The 17231-nt window shown below is 52.7% G+C and overlaps 3 protein-coding genes across 17 annotated transcripts in view; 1 reads left to right on the plus strand and 2 right to left on the minus strand.

The window, feature by feature from the left end:
- GRAMD1B (GRAM domain containing 1B) overlaps nt 1–2818 on the plus strand; it is an 84587-nt gene extending 81769 nt beyond the window's left edge. For all 15 annotated transcript variants that reach the window (XM_042034274.1, XM_042034276.1, XM_042034277.1 and 12 more), the window contains 2 exons: nt 139–256; nt 877–2818. In XM_042034274.1, the coding sequence (XP_041890208.1) occupies nt 139–256; nt 877–966 (208 nt within the window). In that variant the 3' untranslated portion in view covers nt 967–2818. The remainder of the gene's footprint in view (nt 1–138; nt 257–876) is intronic.
- A 1064-nt stretch (nt 2819–3882) lies between these two features.
- On the minus strand, nt 3883–8852 carry LOC121667548 (PHD finger-like domain-containing protein 5A). Its single transcript, XM_042034313.1, has one exon. It carries the CDS (start codon nt 4618–4620, stop codon nt 4288–4290), a length of 333 nt encoding a protein of 110 aa, XP_041890247.1. The 5' UTR covers nt 4621–8852; the 3' UTR covers nt 3883–4287.
- Nucleotides 8853–8938: 86 nt separating this feature from the next.
- SCN3B (sodium voltage-gated channel beta subunit 3) lies at nt 8939–16581 on the minus strand. The gene is made up of 6 exons (XM_042034310.1): nt 16334–16581; nt 14713–14876; nt 13305–13530; nt 12272–12410; nt 11673–11769; nt 8939–11235 (listed from the first exon to the last, which is right to left on the minus strand). The coding sequence occupies exons 1-5, from the start codon at nt 16386–16388 to the stop codon at nt 11706–11708; spliced, it is 648 nt and encodes a 215-aa protein (XP_041890244.1). The 5' UTR covers nt 16389–16581; the 3' UTR covers nt 8939–11235; nt 11673–11705.
- Nucleotides 16582–17231: the final 650 nt, after the last annotated feature.

Consider the following 17231-nt stretch of genomic DNA (forward strand, 5'->3'; position numbering starts at 1 on the left):
TGGTCCTGAAGGGAAGGGCTTGATACCTGCACATACCTGCCATGGAAAAGAGAACCAGTGCAGCTATTCCTCACAATAAAGAGAAATCTCTGTACAAATTATGTGATTTTATGACTCTTGCCTGTGTTTTCCTGGCAGGTTACCCCAGTCTCAGACAGAATGGGCCCAGTTGCTGGAGTCCCAGCAGAAGTACCACGACTCAGAGCTGCAGAAATGGCGTGAGATCATCAAATCCTCGGTGATGCTTCTGGACCAGGTGAGGCTGCACAGCTCCAGGCAGGGCTGTGGCCAGGGGGTCACTGTGTCCTCCCAGTCCTGCTCCCCATCCTTCAGCATTTCCTGCTTCCACCACAGTCCCTCAGCTGTGTCAGCTCCTTTAGATCCATCTCCTGGTGGTGGTGGGTACCACAAGGGTTGTCACGGGGTGCCACAGCTGCCCTCTCACGTCAGAGGGATCTGTGAATGTCAAGGAGAGAACCCTGCAGAGCCAAAAATCTTGTATTGGCACATTTGGTATCTAATCTCTGTCATCCCAGTTTGGAGAGCAAACTGCTTTTACCTGAACCCTGGATTTACATGCAGCTTTCGTGGAGGAAGGGAACACAAAGCCTGGAATTTCGGGATGTGCTGAGAACATAGTCCAGAAATGAGAGCTGCTGCCTCATAAACCCCTAAATGAGAGCTGCTCTCCCCTAAGGAGAGAGAACTCCCTGTACCCTGCTCACCCCTTCTCTTGGAGAATTCTCAGTCCCCATTTGTGCACCCCAGCCCCGACTCCCTGCTCCCAAACCCACAATTCTGCCATCGATACTTCACAGGGAAAAAGGAAATCCCCAAGTTCTCTCCTCTAGGGTAGCACCACCTCTTTTCTTGCAGATGAAGGATTCACTGATAAATCTCCAGAATGGCATCGGGTCCCGGGACTTCGGGTCAGATCCAGAGGAGAAACGGAAACGTTTCCATTAACAGGCAGGAATGCAGGAGGCCAGAGGACGGTGTGCAATATGTGTAAATAGGATATATAAATATATATATATAAATATATATATATACAGATATAAATATATATATTATATACAGATTTTAAGAGAAAAAAAAAAAAAGAAAAAAAGCCTAAAGAGGGGAAGGAGTGACCTCCAACACTGGCTGAACTGGAGCGTCTCTGGGAGCGTGGGGGGTGTGTGTGTGTGTGGGAGGGCTGTGCTCTCCCAGCACTGAGGTGTGCTTAGGGCCGTGCCCAGCCCTGCTCCCTGGGCCCGTGCACTGCTCCTCTGTAATATTCCTGGCTGTCTGTCTGTCTGTCTGTTTCGTTTTTGTTGTCTCAAAGGGAAGCATCAGCGTGAGTGCCCCCACCCTGTCCCCATCCCCTCCCTGTGCGTGCAGGTCCCTGTTCACTCTATTTATCTCTCAAAGGGGACACTGTCAGCTCCCTCACCTCGCTGGCTTCAGGGCACAGAGGTTTTGGCAATTGCAGTCAATCCCTTGCAAAACTGCTTTGGAGAGGAGGGGGAGTTGCTGTGGGTCTGTGGAGAGCAGATCCCCCTGGCAGGTCCCTCCTGGGAGCAGCAGTTTGCTGTCAGGGCGGCCAGCTTGGCTCGGAGCAGAGCACAGAGCGTGGCCAAGCTGCAGTCCCTTCCACAGACACTGATTTGCTGTCGTGGATGCTGCACGGAGAGGAGTGTCTGGCCCCAAGGTGTGTGGGAGGAGGAGAGCCACGCCTGTGACAGTGTCCCCTTTAGCTGTCCTCTGCTTTCTCTGTGCTTGGGCCCCTGCCCCTGAGCCACCCCTGTGCTGCAGGTCTGCATCGGTGCTGGAATCACCACGGTGGGAGGACCCAAATCTAAAACAGAAAACCAGAATTAGGATTGGTTTGCAACCACTCCCACTACCCAGCTCAGTACATCTCTCTCCTCTTCGTTCACCCAGCCCTTGTCTTGTAAAATCTGTGGGAAAACGGGGAAAGACAAGAGCTTCCTTTCCTTGCCTGGGATAAATTTACATAATTGTATCTATGCAGCAACAGCCATCACTGTGGATATTTACATGACTGCATCTGTAGAGCAACGAGGCTTCCAGAAATCCAGGAGAGGTCAGGAAGGGTCACAGGGACCAAGAGGGGAAAGGCAAAAGGGACCATCAGAGGGTGGCAGGACAGAGCTGGGTGTGAGGCACCTGTGGGGTGTCTCCCATCAGCTGGGTTGTGAAGCCCTGAGAATCACCAGGTGGTAGAGCTGCACTCAGAAAAAGCCAGTGTGCATTTTCTGTTGTTCTGGGGATAATTCCAGACTCCATTAGCAGCCAGATGAGGAAGGAGGGGCAGCTTGGCTGTGCTGTGCAGTGCACAAACTCCACAGGGACTGTGGGGTTGGGATGCAGGCTGCTGCTTAGAGTGTTTAAGAAATGCTCTGGCCTCTTACCCAGCCAGGTAGATTAGGGGAATGTGAGGCCCTCTGTGTCCAACACTGGGATTTTTCCACCTTCTGACTGGCAGGAGGGAGGCAGCTGCACATTCCCAGTTTGGAAATGGTGCAGTTGTAGCTCCTTCAGGGAGTGCCAGGGTCAACAATTGGTCTCACACCATTCTGTACCACAGAATGTCCTCAGCAGAGTCTGAGGAAAACCCTCTCAAGCTCCCACTTTGCAATTAGGGGAAGGTATGGATGCAGGAAGAAGCTGCTGATTTCTCCCAGGCTGCCTGCAGTCTCCATGACCAAGTGCTAAACACATGCCCCATGCAGGAGTCACATTTGCAGGAGCATGGATGAAACCAGGTTATCAAAAAGACATTTCAGACTGTGAAAGCAAGGTCCACTTGGGGAAAACCAGAGAGTAATGTGTATTTATGACTATTTAATTTAATGCTGCTGACTACTGTACTGCTCCCTGACTTTTTTCCAGGGAGGCTGCTGTGCAATGAAATTGAGGTGCTAGGGCCTGGGAAGGGCTTTCTGTGGCTCGTTTTCCCCGCTGTGACTTGTCAGACTGTCCCAGAGTCCCCTTTCCCCCATTAGTCAGTCCCACAATTACTAAGCACACAAAATTCCCCTGCTGCTGGAATTTCTCTCTTCTAGAATTTAATTTCAAGCACCAAGCAGGACGAGACAGAGGAAGGAAGCCCTGGGATTCATCCTGCCCATGCCAGGAAAGAGAAAGGAAAGGGGAACCTGGCACGTGGGGGCTCCTCTGCCTGGCTGGGAGGGGTTTGGACATGGGTGGATGGAGACAGAGCAATCAGCCAGGGTCACAGATCAGTGCTGCTGATCAGCATGGGTTGCTCACCACTGTCACATCCTCTTTGTCAGGGAGGCAAGGAACCCTTTTTCTCATCCTGCATGCTTTCTCCTGTGCAGATTTCCAGCTGCAGGCTCGGGATGTTCCCTCAGGCTGGGCCCCAGGGACAGAACTGCAAAAGCTCTGTTAAATTAATGTCAGGCCAAGCAGCTGTAGCAATCTCAACACTAATATTTGTTCTGCACATTAAACTGGGTTTTTAACAGGTTTCACACCAATCCTGACACCCAGCAATGTGAAATGTGTCATTAGGAGCACAAGGCTGGTGGACACCAGCCAGAACCTGGTGCTGCAGTGTCCTTCACGCTGAGGGAGGTTTCTCTTGGAGGCCTTAGGGTTTTGGCTTTCCCAGTTATTTCTTTTTCCCACTTGGCAGCCAGTCTGGCTTGGAGTTGGATGGTGTCTTGCTTTGAAAGACAGGTGTCTGCTGAGGAAGGCAGGAGCTTCCCTTAGCATGGAAAATGTAATCCCCTTCTTTCCTAATATACTATGATTTTGATATTAAGGGGGCTTTCAGGCAAAGCTATGGGAAAATAGGAATAACAGTTCTTTACTAATATACATTTTATATATATAAGTAAGGCAGGCAAACAGCAGCAACTCTGGCAGTAACAACACGCAGCAGCAGAACCGGCGCTGTTCTCAGCTCTCGGGCGCTCTGCCCTCGGTGCAGTCGCGCTCGCAGCCGGCAGGGGCTGGGATGGTGTCGCGATCCGCTGATACAAGCCAGGGTCGTGATGGTTCGTTTCTTGATCTCAGAGTGCAAAAGGACACAAGGGATTTCGGTCTTAATGAGAACAGTGCACCTTTATTAAGTGCCCACACCACGGTTCCCCGTGGCTGCAGGGGCGCGCTCCGAAATGTAAAAAAAACCCCAAAAAACCCAAAAGAAGGAGTTTTATTGGTATGCATCCTACAGAAGTGGTTACAAGAAATGACCTTGCACTAATCTATCAAAGGAAACATGGAACAGGAGGCAGCCAGCTACGAATAGGATCACCTCTTCTTGAAGCCGTACTTTTTCCTTTCATAGAAAAGATCTGTCTTGGAACTGCCCAGGTTGACGATCTTGGGGCACCCATCTCTGTCCTTCTCCTGCACGGTGCACTCCTTGCAGTAGTAGGCGTCGGACACGCCGGGTCCCCCGCAGATAACGCAGCGGCCCTGGTAGGAGCCGTAGTTGCACTCGTCACAGATGCGCACCAGGCTGCAGGGCCGCACATACGAGTCGCAGATCACGCACTTGCCGTCGCATTTTTCACAGAGCCTGCCGATCGCCACGCCCGCCTGCTTGCGGCAGAAGATGAGGTCCGGGTGATGCTTGGCCATGGCGAGGCGGTACCCGGCCGGCGCTGCTGCTGCTGCTGCGGACGAGCGGAGGTGCGGGGCAGGGAAAGGCGGGGTCCCGGGTTTTATCCCTGAGGCAGCCCAGCAGATGGTGAGAAAGTCTGTGGTTCGCTGAAGGAGGGTGCTAAAGCAGGGTCCCGATGCAGCGGCCGCTCCAGCGAGCAGCGCTCCGCTCGCGGTAGAAGGAAGGCGGGAGCCTGCAGCGGTGATGGATTCTCCCCGCAGCGAACGCAGCTTCTTTCCCCTCTGAACGCCGAGAGAGCAAGTGGGCTAGGAGCTGTAGTCCACCCCTTTTATCCAGTTCCAATCTCGCGGCATCTCTGTCCTAGCCGAGAAAACCCCAGGGAATAGGAAAGTGGCCAGCTGGGCCACTCCCCCTGTGGCCAGGTCTTTTGTCTTTCTTAAGTGTCCAGTAATTAACGTTATCTTAGCAACGTATTGCTGCTGGGGGCGTGTGTGGGAAAAAATTATCTGAGAAAAGTAAAACAAAAAGACAACTCCTAAAACCCCAACAGCTGGGATGCACAATCTTTTATTGCCTCTTAATCTCCCGCAGTAGTAATAGAAAGGAGAAAAGGAAGGGCTTTAAGGCACTAACGGTGAGGGTTTAAACAAAACCTGGGAGTGTTTCACTCCTCTGGAGAGCTGGGATAGGAATCAGCTGCCCCTGCTCAGTCCCAGCTGACAGGTTAATTCCTTCTGGGGCCAGAGACAATTTTGGATTACATTTCCTGGAGGGATCACTCGCACTTTCTAGGAGTGAGAGGCCTGAGTGATGTTACAGAGGGTGGTGCCTCCCTCAGCACTCACAGCCAAGCTTGGCTTTCACCATCAGGCTTTTGTTTCTCCCCTTGCTCACCTGTGCCAGAAATGCCACTGGATTCTTGTCACAGCAGGTGCATTTCCCCTCCCAGTCTGATCCTTCCACCTGCACATCTGCTGGGGTTTGATTTGCAGGGTCTGAACAACGACAGAAACAGGGATTTTTTTTAAAAAAAGGGCATTTCTCCAGCCAAGCATGCAAAATAACGCCAACGGCTTGTAGCCTAATTCCTGCCAATGAAGATGCTTCCTGTTGGGAGGAGGGGGAGCAGGAGGCTCTGATCCACCAGGTTGTGACATCCTCACTGATCTGATCTTGGTGCAACCTCACCTCTGATCAAAACACACCCTCCAGGACTTACTTTAGAGCAGTTCTGGCAGCTGGGTTGAGTGGATTTGGGTCCTGGATAGCTGATGGGCAACCAGACGTTCCCAGAGCAGATACCAGAGGGATCTAGAGCAGCACCTGCCTGTAAAGTCTCTGAAGGACCAAAACCCAGGTTATTCCAGGTGGTGAGCTGCCCAAGGCAGGGGCACTGCTGGGCCTGCACATTCCAGAGAGAAAATGTGGGAAAATGGAGGATAGGAAGGCACCTGCAGTGGGAAGGAGAGGAGTTGGCTGTGGATTAACAGGATAATGAGCTTTTTGGGTGCTTTGCACTTCAGGCACTCTTCAGTCAGAAAACTTTGCTGTTAACTCATACTAACTTCTCCTGACTTCTGTACAAATCCTTCCTGGCTCCCTCAAGTCCTTTTGGAGAAGGGAAGAAAGGCACATGACTTTGATCTGCCCCGAGCTGCCTGTTCTGCTGTGACAGAGGCTGCATTTACACCCAGCTCTGACTGCTGGGTGACACCTGTCAGGAAAATTAATCCACAAACACCAGAGGTTTATGTACAAAAAGGAGACAGAGGAGTCCTGTTACTTTATTCGAATAAAGGGAGAGGTTATGGGGCATTTCCCCTGGGGTCTCTCAGATTTTTGGGGGGTGCAGCCCCTTTTTTTTCTCCTAATTTCCCAAAACACCTAATACCTAAGACTCCCTTCTAATGTATAACCCCACCCCCCCTTTATTACTTTTATCTTAGTTCTTGTGGAATTTATGGTTCTTTCCCATTGTTTCTTTCATCTCTCTATCTAATTTCATTTATCAGCAGACCTATAGTTTATTTGTAAACACAAATCTCTTTCTTTCCATTCATTAATCAGTGAAATCCTTCCCATTGTTTCTCTTATCTCGCAGTGCTAGTTTTATCTACCAGCAGGCCCACAGCTTGTTTGTAAAGACACGTCCTTCATTCCTCTCACACCTGACCCTGCTTGGATGCTTCTGATCTTAGAAAGAGAAACCTTAGGGACAGGAAAGGTCTTTAGTGTAATATGGCCCTGGACTGGAAGAGGAAAGGTTTCAAAGCACAAGGCTTTGCTGGATTGGGAGCCCTGAAGGCACAAAACTGCTTCTGAAATAGCTGCATGTAGTGGGAGATCCCCTCTAGGAATGCTAATCCTGGAATGCTCATCCATGTCCTTATCAGACAGCTTCAGCAGCTACACTGGGTGTAGATAAGGACAGACTTTTTAGCCTCCTTGGCTCCTCAGCACTGTCCTGGTAGCCACATAGGAGCTTTTCCTTCCCTTTATGCAAGAAGGTAGAAATTTCTTTCCTAGAGAGTGGCAGGAGACACTTTGGGTGTGGGTGCTTGGAACGAGACCTTTTGGATTTGCTCTGTGTGTGTGCTGCAGCAGCTCTTCTCCCCAGGAGCACCGTGCCAGGCAGCACCTGCTCCTCCCAACGAGCACAGGAACAAACTCTCTCCTGATTTACAGCTGGAACTTTCTGGTTCCACATCATGCAGAAAATCAGTCTCAAAATCACTGTTTAAAGCAGCAGTGCCTGGCTCAGGGGAGGCAGCTCTGTCCTGTCTGCCCAGGCAGCTGCTGCCATCCCCAGCTCCTGACAGAGCAGTACTTCCTGCACTGCCTGCCCAGCTCCAAGGGGCTCTCCCACAGGATCTCTGCCAGGCTGCCACCAACACGGTCCGTGGCACAGCCACCTGGACTCTGGCATAGTCTTTTTAGTCTCAGCACCACTTAAAATACCTGGCAGGGGCTTGCTTAAAACACATCTCAGAACAGAGACTGGAACCCAAGCCCTCGAGGGCCGTGGCTCACAGAACACCTGTGCCAGTGTGGTTCCTGTGCTGATTTCCTGGCCCCTTCCCCCGGACATGCTCTGATCTCTGCGCTTTGCAGTCTCCAGCACGAGTCTCTCTGTGCCATAAAACCTCTCTTTTTCTGGATGTGCACACTGGCCAAGTAATCTCCTCGTGTCTTGGGCCACTGCTGACTGAGGCCATTCCCTGATCTAGGCAGACAGCATGGGCTTCTCCTAGCACGGATCCGTGGCATGGCATGCCCTCCTCCTCTCCCACACGTTTTGCAGTGCTCACTCTGGCTTTTCCCTGTCCCCTCCCACCTCTGCTGCTGGACAATCATTCCCCGTGTCACAGATGGTCTGACCTGGTGCTGTCCCTGCCTGCCTTCCCCTCCCGCAGTCTGTATGCTCTTCAAGTGAATGTGGTTTATTTTATTTTTTTTCAGTAGGGAAAAGGACTTCCTTCTGCTGAAGGAATTATATTTGCACATGGCTCGGGGAGGTTCCTCCTCTGGCCGTTTCTGTTACCTCACTCATTTAGGCCAATTCCATTGCTGACGTTAAAGGCCACCTTCCCCGACCCCAACCCTGAGAGTAGGTAGGGAATAAACCCCAATGTGCAGCTCAGGCTCTGGAGCCGCGTCCCCGGCGGACATTGGGGTTTGGGAGAGCGGCTGTTACAGCTTCATCCATCCAGCAGAGAGGTGGAGCCTGTGCCACGCACGTCATCCCCACCTCCACAGTCCCACCTCCCGGGAAATGGCCCTTGGAGAGCAGGGATGGAAGCACCGACCTGGCTCTGGGCTGGACGTGCAGGGAGGGAAGAGCAGCAGAGCAGTGGCAGCGTTACAACCTCCCACGAGGGGCCTGGCGTGGCCGTGGCACCTGGGACATCACCATTCCCCTGGGATTTCATCTCCCACCACGTGCTCCAGGGCTGGAGAAAGCTGCTAAAACCCTGGGCCGTGTTCTCCCTACCTGGATCCCGCAATTCCTGTGCGCAGCTGCCGATGAACGAGAGTCCTACGACCACCACAGGCACGTGCTTCCCTCCTGGAATCCCCTCCAGAGCCCGGGGAGCTGGGGGCTGATGGCTGAGGTGACTCTGGGGTGGGTGGGGGAAGGATTGTGGGTTTGTTTTAGGAGTTGTCCCAACTGTCAGAAACTTTGCGCTGTGCGCAAAACCAAAAAAAACCCTGCGGTTAAAAAACGATACTGGAACGTTCGTGCTGGAATTGTACAGGCTCTGCAGCCAAACCCTGTGTAAGTAGTTAGTACCATGGAAGTACGGTATCAATTAAAAAATCTATCCAACAACCAGCGTGGCTCTTTGTTCTCTTTATTATCCTGCCTGTTCCAGAGTCCCCTCTCCCATTCCAAACACACACACACACACAGTCTTTGCTGGGAGCATCTCTTCCAGGTCTTGATAAATCACTGGTATTTTAATTATTATCCATTTTTCCCTGTGAGATCCTTGAGCAAAACTTTGCACCCCATTTCCTTCTGCTTGGAATGCCACGTGGCCATGGTCACCCCTGTCTGCAGGAACTGGAAAGGTGAAAGATTTGTCCAAAAGAAGAGCATCTGCAGAAGATGCCTGTGGGATACGGGGAGGTGCGGGACAAGGGGATGGCCGTTCTTTGCCACCTGAGGTAGCTCTCAAGAAGTTCTTGGGTTCACTCCCTTTTTGATTGAAGTGTGACACCAGAGGGTGATCCACGGTTCACAGGGACTGAGGAGCAGAGCTGAAGTGGGAGAGAGGTGTCCTAAAAATCACCATGGGCTCAGTGCCATGGCCAGTGCTGGAAACTCCAGAGTTACAACCCAGTCCCTCCTCTGTTGAGTTCAGGATTCTGCCAGGCAAAGTGGGATAGGGAAAAAGATGAGATCCGGCTGAATTCAAAGAGGAGCTGCTTGGATATCCCTTTTGGATGTTAGGTTTTTTGGGAACTGGTGCCCAGACTACGAGTGTGCTTCGTCTGGAAAATGTGCTCCCCTTGCCAGGCTTGGCTCTGGGTTTGGGAGCAATCCTACTACCAACACTGCACTGGAGTAGTTTACTAAAGTTGACACCCAGTCTGAAAAAAGGATTTTGAACAAGTGCCAGCTGGAAATCTGGCCTGGGCCTGACTTACAAACGGGGTAATTTCCATGATTTTAGCAAACACATAAAAAGCAGCAGAACAAAGCAGAGGGGATTCCGCGGGCGGGGAGCATGCCTGGAGTCACAAGCACTTTGGAACTACTTACAAGCGGTCAGTGGAGCAGAACTTGTCAGCTCTGGCAAAGCAGCACAGGCTCCATTGCAGCAGGGATGTCACAGCCTCTGCCATACAACAAACCCAGAGCTTCCCGCCCTGGTCTAACAGCAGAATTCCACCCTGGCCAACGTTTCTGCCTTTTCCCCCCTTCCAATCCCAGCTGCTCAGCTCAACTGATCTACACTGAAGGACAGAAAACGAATTTTACTCTGCTTAACCCTCAGAAAAGGTAAGTTTGCATAGGGAAGATAGGATTTCCAGGGTGATTCCTGGGCAGCAGGGGATCATTTAGGATGAATGCAGACTATTTATACTGGTGATTAATTACCACAAGAGAGAATTAGGATTAACCGGGCAAAGTGGGTGTTTTCTGTCTATCCCTCTAGATGGTGCTGCTACAGCACCGGAGAACTGTCACAGTTACAAAAACTACAACCATTTTACTCGGCTGCCATCCTTCTGTGAGGGCTTTGCATCCTATTTATTTCTCCTGCCTGCCAGCATGAGGCTGCCTTCCTTTCCGGGGTTTCCCAGGAAAAGGTGGATCCCGTACCCTGTCCTGCTGCCGTGCCAGCTGCTGCAGGACGCGGCTCTGCAGGTTCCTCCTGCTGCTGTGTACTCCAGGAGCAAACCTGCTGTGCCAGGCAGGTGGAAGGAGCTGAGCGTTTTGACACTTGATAAATGAGAGGGACGCAGGGGATTCTCATACTTACGTCATCCTGCTTCCCAGCAGGAATAATTCAGGATCCAGATTCTCAATCCCCTCCAGAAGAAAGTGTGAACGTGGCACAGGGACCTGTCCTCACTACACATTTCTAGTGCATTACAGTCTTCACCCTATTCTGCTTGTGCATGGACAGCCCCAAATCCAGAGTGATTTCATTAATTAAATTCTTCCTGTTTGAACACCAGTAAAACTGCTTGGGCCACAGTATGTGGTGGAATAACCCCCTAAGAGAACCTCATTTGCAGTCCTGCAGCTCAGAGCAGCGTGCCATACATACCCTTGACCTCTGCAATGGAGAAGTAGCGTATTTAGCAAATAAAGGTGGTGGTGAGAGCAGCTGAGAAGTGACAGGTAACATTTACAAAGCCATTGAGGTGATGATGGAACCGAAACGGGGGAAGGAGCCGTGCTGCCCACACCCCTGTGCCATTTGCTCAGCGTGCTTCCACAGAGGAGTCCTTCAGCACGCGGGCTGGCACTCGGGATGGGGTCATGGGGCCAAAGTCAAGGCTGTACAGAGTCCAAGGCAAATGGAAGAGAATTTACACTTCCCTGTGTTCCTCCCGACGGCGCAGAGCTCCCCCTCAAACCTGGCTGGCGTGGCGTGGTCCTTCTGTCTTCAGAGCCCCTGCAAGGGAGACAATTCCTCTTGGAGCTCACTGGAGTGAGGATTGCAACAGAGTTAGCACAGGAACTGATGGGAGGTGAACGAGAGAGTAAAAGATCCAGGTTTTAATCTTTAGCACACAAACTCCTTCCTAGATGTTTGCTTTGGAGACAGAGCCCTGACAGTCCTCATGGGCACAGCTGCCCTTGTGCAGGGGAAAACGAAGATTCCCAACTCCACAGCAATAGGCAAAGGAGGCATAAATACATCGTGGCCCGTGCTGGTTTGGGGGTTCAAGCAATACAAGTACACCCCACACCTAAAGACACCTGTATTGCTTCTAAGGTCACCGGGGAAGCTCCAGAGGAGCGCAGCCACAGCCCAGGAGTTTCCAGCCCCACCACAGGGAGGCTGAGGGGTGGACAGACACGAGCAGTGACCATTTTCTCATCACCCACCTTGGTGCCGTTCGCTCCGCTGACTCCTCTCTGCTACTCCTCCACAGGCACAGCACAGTTTTCCTTGTTTTCTGATGGAATCGCTAGATAGTCTGTCCTGTAGTTGGAGGGAAGGAGGAGAGCACTCAGTGTAAACCCCAGTTTGGGTAAACTCACTTTTGCTGAATGCCTGGCAGCACCTCTGAGGTAACAAACGTCACCTGTAGAAGATGCTCACAGTAGGAGCTCCTTGGCAGGAGCAAGCACTGACTCTTCCCTGCTCTGAAATCCTACACACCCAGCCATCCTATGTACAAAGAGTGCTCTAATCCAAGGCAAGTGCTTGGAAAGATGGGAATGGGCCAGGATGAAACCAGACCTTCCAGGAGAGCATCTCCACAGGGTCCAAACCGGGCCACCCTGGAACACCGTGCACTCCCTCCCTGGTGTGTGGCGCAAGGGGGCTCAATCTTGGTGTTCCTAAACACTGCGAGGACTTTGGGCAGAGCAAACACCAACCAGACCGTGCCATAGCAAAGTTCAGTCTTCCTGCAGTCTGCTCTGGGAAATGTGAAGAGCTCTTGCAGGTCAGATCTCATCTCCAGGGGTTCCACACTTACGCGTTTTCCTGGGCAGCCTCCTCTGCCTTGGAGACCTTCCTGTAGCAATAGACCATTTCAATCAGCAGCCACAGCGTGAGGAAGACCAGCAGAATATACATCATGATTTCTGAGATGACGGAGGTGAAGTCTTCTCCAGCTGTTGATACAATGAAAATATTAAATAACCCCATCTCATTTCCATGCAGCTCCACAGACGCTTTCCACCCTTGTGTCATCCCTCCTAACCCGCCTTGCCAGAGATCTCCAGGTGCCTTTAGGCTGTGAGGGGGCAAAAGAGAGGGAACTGCAACAGGCAGGGATCCCAGTGCGTGTCTGCAGCGGGATCCAACATGCACAGCCCTGTCTGTGCCACCCCCACATCCTCACGGATTGCTCACCTCTCTTCATGCTCTGTTTCCTCCCCGTGTCCCACTCGCTGGCGTTACTCGGCTCAGTTGTGCCGCCAGCGATTTGTAAGGGATCAAAACACCGAGGTGCTTGTGGGGGAGAGAGAGGGGAACAGGGCACACAAAAGGGCTAAAAGCTCGCGTCCCTCTCTGAAGAGAGCAGCAGAATTCCCAGTGCTCTGTAACATGCCGGGATTTCAGCACTGAACCCAGCAACACCAAGAGGAACAGAAAGACTCGGGAGCACTCCAGAGGGAAGCAGGAGAAGCAGGAGACTGGTATCAAAATGGAGAATGAGTCGTTGTTCCAGGAGGGAGGGGGCGGCAGCAAGGAAACGCTGCGGCTCCCTGGGAAAGGCGTTGCTGTAGCATCCCAGAGCCGCCACGGGAGGAGCTGGAAACCTCTGCTCGCGCCTGCCCAGCTGTGCCCAGCTCATCGTGCCTTCCCGCAGTCGCACACAACCAGCCCGTGCCTAAAAAGAGCCTCCAGCCGTCAAACAAGGGACAGGTTTTTCCTCCTAAGCCCCGCGTTTGTTGCTGACAAACTCAGAACCCTCTCCTGCGGTGCTGTGACAAACCCTATCCCCGGGTGACAACACCCACGGCCAGTGACAGCACAAAACACTTTCTGGCAGCCCTTCCTACCCTCCTCCACCACGGTGAGGTGGATCACCCTGGAGCTCTGGAAGAGGGGCCGGTGGATCTCAAACTCGAACTCGCGGGTGATGTTGCAGGTGTAGATGCCTGAATCGTTCAGGGTCACGTTTAGCACAGTGATGGACACGTCCTGCATGTCTTTGCTCCCATTCCACTGTATCCGGCCACTGAAGCGGCTTGGAAATTCGTGGTTCATCTTCCTGTGCTCGTAGATCTGTGAGGAAATGGGAAAGGGTGCTCTGGTTAATCGCTGCCTCGGACAACACCGTGGCATGAGCCAGGGACAGCATCCCCCTCTAGCTACACTCAGGGATGTGCTGAGCTCCCTTGGTAACAGCAGCTATTCATATTCCATCATCCTTTGCCTCAAAATATCAGGTGACTTCACAAAAGACAGGAAAATGAGTTATCAGGAATCCAATATCTCCATCGGAGAGGGAGAAAAACTGAGGCACAGCAAAGCACAGCCACACGTGGACAATGACACAAAAAATCAACCACGGAACTAAGAACTGGGATTCTGTAGTTGTCGTGGCCAGCAAAGTGCCTGTCGGTCAGTGCAAAGAACCACAGGATATACCCAGTGAAGACAAACAGCCCTTTTTGGGAAGCCCTGGGATGTTCAGCTGAGATGGAAGTGCTGCAGGACAAACATGACCGTGTGACGTTCTGGCTGAGCACCGTCCCCATCGCGGCCCTGCCCGCCCCAGCTCACTTTGGTTGGTGTTCTTTGGGTTGCCACTGGCAAATGGATCACCCAGGGCACTGGAAGTGAATTCCCATCTCATTCCTTAGCCTGGCCCCTTTAGTTCTCAGACAGAAGGAGAATATTTGTCATCCTGCCCAGCCCTGCTCAATCACATACACTGATTTAATGCTTCAGACCCCAGATAAAATAGCTAAAGAAATGTGAGCTCAGCCTTTATCTTGTTCTCCATTTTACCATTCTCTCTTGAATTCTAGCTGCCCCTTATCTGTCCAATTTCCATTTTGATTCACTCTGAAAATCAATTTTACCTTTTCCTGTCAGGGAGCCAGAGCAACTCCCAGAGATCCTCCCACAGTCGGGATAATGCTGCTTTCTCTGAGGCAAAAAGAAGTAAATCCTGTCCTGCAGATTTATTGGAGGCCAATTTGACCTCCAAAAGAACAGCTTTGGGGTTCAGAACTGATTCAGACAAGGGTACCAAGTGTCAGTCATATCTGACATCCTTAGATACTGAGCTTGAGGTACTGAAGGAATGGGACTGGAAATTGGTGTTGCTGAATCTACAGCCCAAATGTTTGAGCTCAAGAACTGATTCTTTTCCTGCCAGGAGTTCACGCTGTGGCCGGGTGTGGAAATGGGATAAGCAAGGAAAGAAATGGAAACGGCTTGGGTGCCAGACATACATACAGGCTCATCCTTTCCCCCATTGGGCCTGTAGAACCATTCCACCACCGTGGTGGCCGTCACCTCTTCCCTCTTCATGCAGGAGATGCAGAGCAGCTTCATGTCGGTCCCTTGGACAGCCTCTGTCTCAGATGGGACTTCCACACACACTGAGGAACAAAATCCAGCTGGGGGAGAGGAGCAGCAGAGAAAGAAACATTAAGACAGAATTAGAGAAACATCAGTTATTCACATCTTGGCATTAATGTCCCCAGTGGAAATGGTTTGATTTATTACTAGCACTGCCTGATAACAGATTAAGTCTCAAATGTCAGATTTTACCAAGCTTCCTTCTCTGAGATATTAATAATTCATAATAATTAACAGAGGGTGAACACTTCACACAGACTCACCTCTCCCAGCATCTGCTTTGCCATAACTTTCATCTTTCCCTGGTAATTAATGCCACTTTAAAGGCATTGTTCATTCCCTCCCATGCATGCTGGGCATGCTCTTGTTAGAGCAGCAATTACAGTCTGGGATGAGGGGCAGCCCAGAATTCCAGACTGGAGGAACAGCTCGCTCTTTGTGCTAAACTGGAAGGTCTGGATGCTTTAATTCAGCAAAAGCTGGGAGGGTCCAGCCCATGCCCTGGGCTCCATGGGCACTACTGGGAACCAAGGGGCTTGGACAGGAGTAAATTTGGCAGCGGGAGGAGTTATTGATTTCCCAGGCATTCCTGCTCAAAACGCTTCCAGTCAAAGCTGTGCTAACGCTGGCAACTCTCAAATCCTGCTCTTGCAAAGAGGGCAGAAATCGTTGCATGTGAAGCCACACGCTCGAGCAGAAAGGGATCGTTTGAGTACGACATCTCCAACCAAATCCCTGCTGACATTTGTCCCCTGGGCTAAACAATCCCAGGCTCTGTCTGTCCAAGGCTGTCTCCAGAGCCCAGACGCTGACTTTGCTGGCTGCTCCCTCCTCCCCAGCCTCTGAGGCACCATTAACCCACTCTCTCAAGCAACATATTATCCCGGGACTATTCCTGGAAGCAGCCTGGTTCCAGGTCTCCTGTACTACCAGCTCCACGGGCAGCAGCAGCTTTCAGGGAAAAATAAGGAAAAAGCTCCTGGATCCTGCTTTACTCTGAGAAAGGAAATCTGTACACACAGACAGGCACCCACACACAGGGCTGAAGGCACACGCGCATTAAATGTGGCAAAACCGCCCAACCTTTTCCCATGGCAGGAATCAAACTGCAGTTGCAATCGATTGATTAACTCCAGTTTACACAGACTGCACGGAAAACCGGCACTAAACCAGCGCTTAGCGGGCTGCACACCCTCCCCGAGGCAACTCGATGTTAAATCCCGCTGCAAACCCCAGACCACCAGCAATCAGTAAGGGACCAGCACATGCTTCGTGCCGTGACTCTGCTCGGCACTGAGGTGTTTTCTCCGCTCGCGTTCACTCCCTCACACTCACACTAACTCTGCACGAGCGTAATTCCCTTCTCCCGGCAACAAAAAAAGCCACTCGGAGGGCAGGCGTGAAGGGAGCATTCTCCCTTCTTTACGGCAGCATCCCGAGCGCCGCAAGCCCCAGGGGTGCCGGGGTGGAGGCGACAGGGAACGGCAGCACCTACCCCAGAGCAGCAGGGCGAGCGCGGCCGCGCAGAGCAGCCGCGGCAGCGCAGCCATTGTTCCGAGCCGGGCCGGCGCTCAGGCTCCTCGGCAGGATGCTCTTCCCCCGCTCGCCGTGCTCCCGGCGCAACAGGATGCCGGGCGAGGAGCGGCCGGGCCGGGCGCGGTCCGGGGGCTGCGCTCGGCCGCGGGGGCGGCAGCACCACGGACAGAGCCCGGGCCCGGACAGCTCCGCCGGCTCCGGGGCTCCGCGGGCGCGGCCGGCGCTGCGCAGGGCGCGGGCGGAGCAGCAGCGGCGGCGGTGGATCAGCGGCAGCGGCGGTGGATCATCATCATCATCATCAGCAGCAGCAGCAGCAGCAGCAGCAGCAGGTGCCCCGCGCCGGGAGCGGCTCCGCGGGGCGCGGCCGCGGCGCTGCTGTTCCGCGGGCTGCGGGGCGCAGCGCCCGGCGGGGAGGATGCCGAGGATGCTGGAGCAGCCCGGGCGGGGGGCACGGCCGGCACATGCGCGGCCGCCTCCCCCGGCCCCGGGCGCGCCGGGCTCCTCCCGGCTCAGCTCAAGCAGCCTGGGGCTCCGGGGGTCCCGCGGGCAGCGCCCAGCTTGGCTGGAGACATATCACACAGAGGCTATCGCACAATCGTGGGGTGTTAAGGCGTTGGAATGGACCTTAAAGCTCATCCAGTCCCACCCCCTGCTGTGTGCGGGGACAACTCCCACCAAGCCACATCCAACCTTCCAACACGTCCAGGGATGGGGCAGCCAGAACCTCCCCGGTCACCCTGTCAACACCCTCACAAAACAGCGTTTCTTCCCAAAATCTGAATTTCCCCTCTTTCCATTTGTAGCCCTCACTCCTTGTCCTGTCTCTAGAGATCAACACCACAGATCAGCATCACTGT

Source organism: Corvus kubaryi, unplaced genomic scaffold (assembly GCF_017639235.1).
Source record: "Corvus kubaryi isolate FWS band 111438036 unplaced genomic scaffold, C.kubaryi_AGA036_p1.0 37367, whole genome shotgun sequence".
NCBI classification, from domain to species: domain Eukaryota; kingdom Metazoa; phylum Chordata; class Aves; order Passeriformes; family Corvidae; genus Corvus; species Corvus kubaryi.

What these genes read in the sequence shown, in the direction of transcription:
- LOC121667548 (XM_042034313.1), bottom strand. Translation starts at nt 4,620, where the DNA reads ATGGCCAAGCATCACCCGGACCTCATCTTCTGCCGCAAGCAGGCGGGC.
- SCN3B (XM_042034310.1), bottom strand. Translation starts at nt 16,388, where the DNA reads ATGGCTGCGCTGCCGCGGCTGCTCTGCGCGGCCGCGCTCGCCCTGCTG. An exon ending in ATGGGGGAAAGGATGAGCCT is followed by an intron (nt 13,531 to 14,712) that starts GTATGTATGTCT and finishes ATTTCCTCACAG; the next exon opens with ATCTACGAGCACAGGAAGAT. An exon ending in GAGGCTGCCCAGGAAAACGC is followed by an intron (nt 11,770 to 12,271) that starts GTAAGTGTGGAA and finishes CTCCAACTACAG; the next exon opens with GACAGACTATCTAGCGATTC.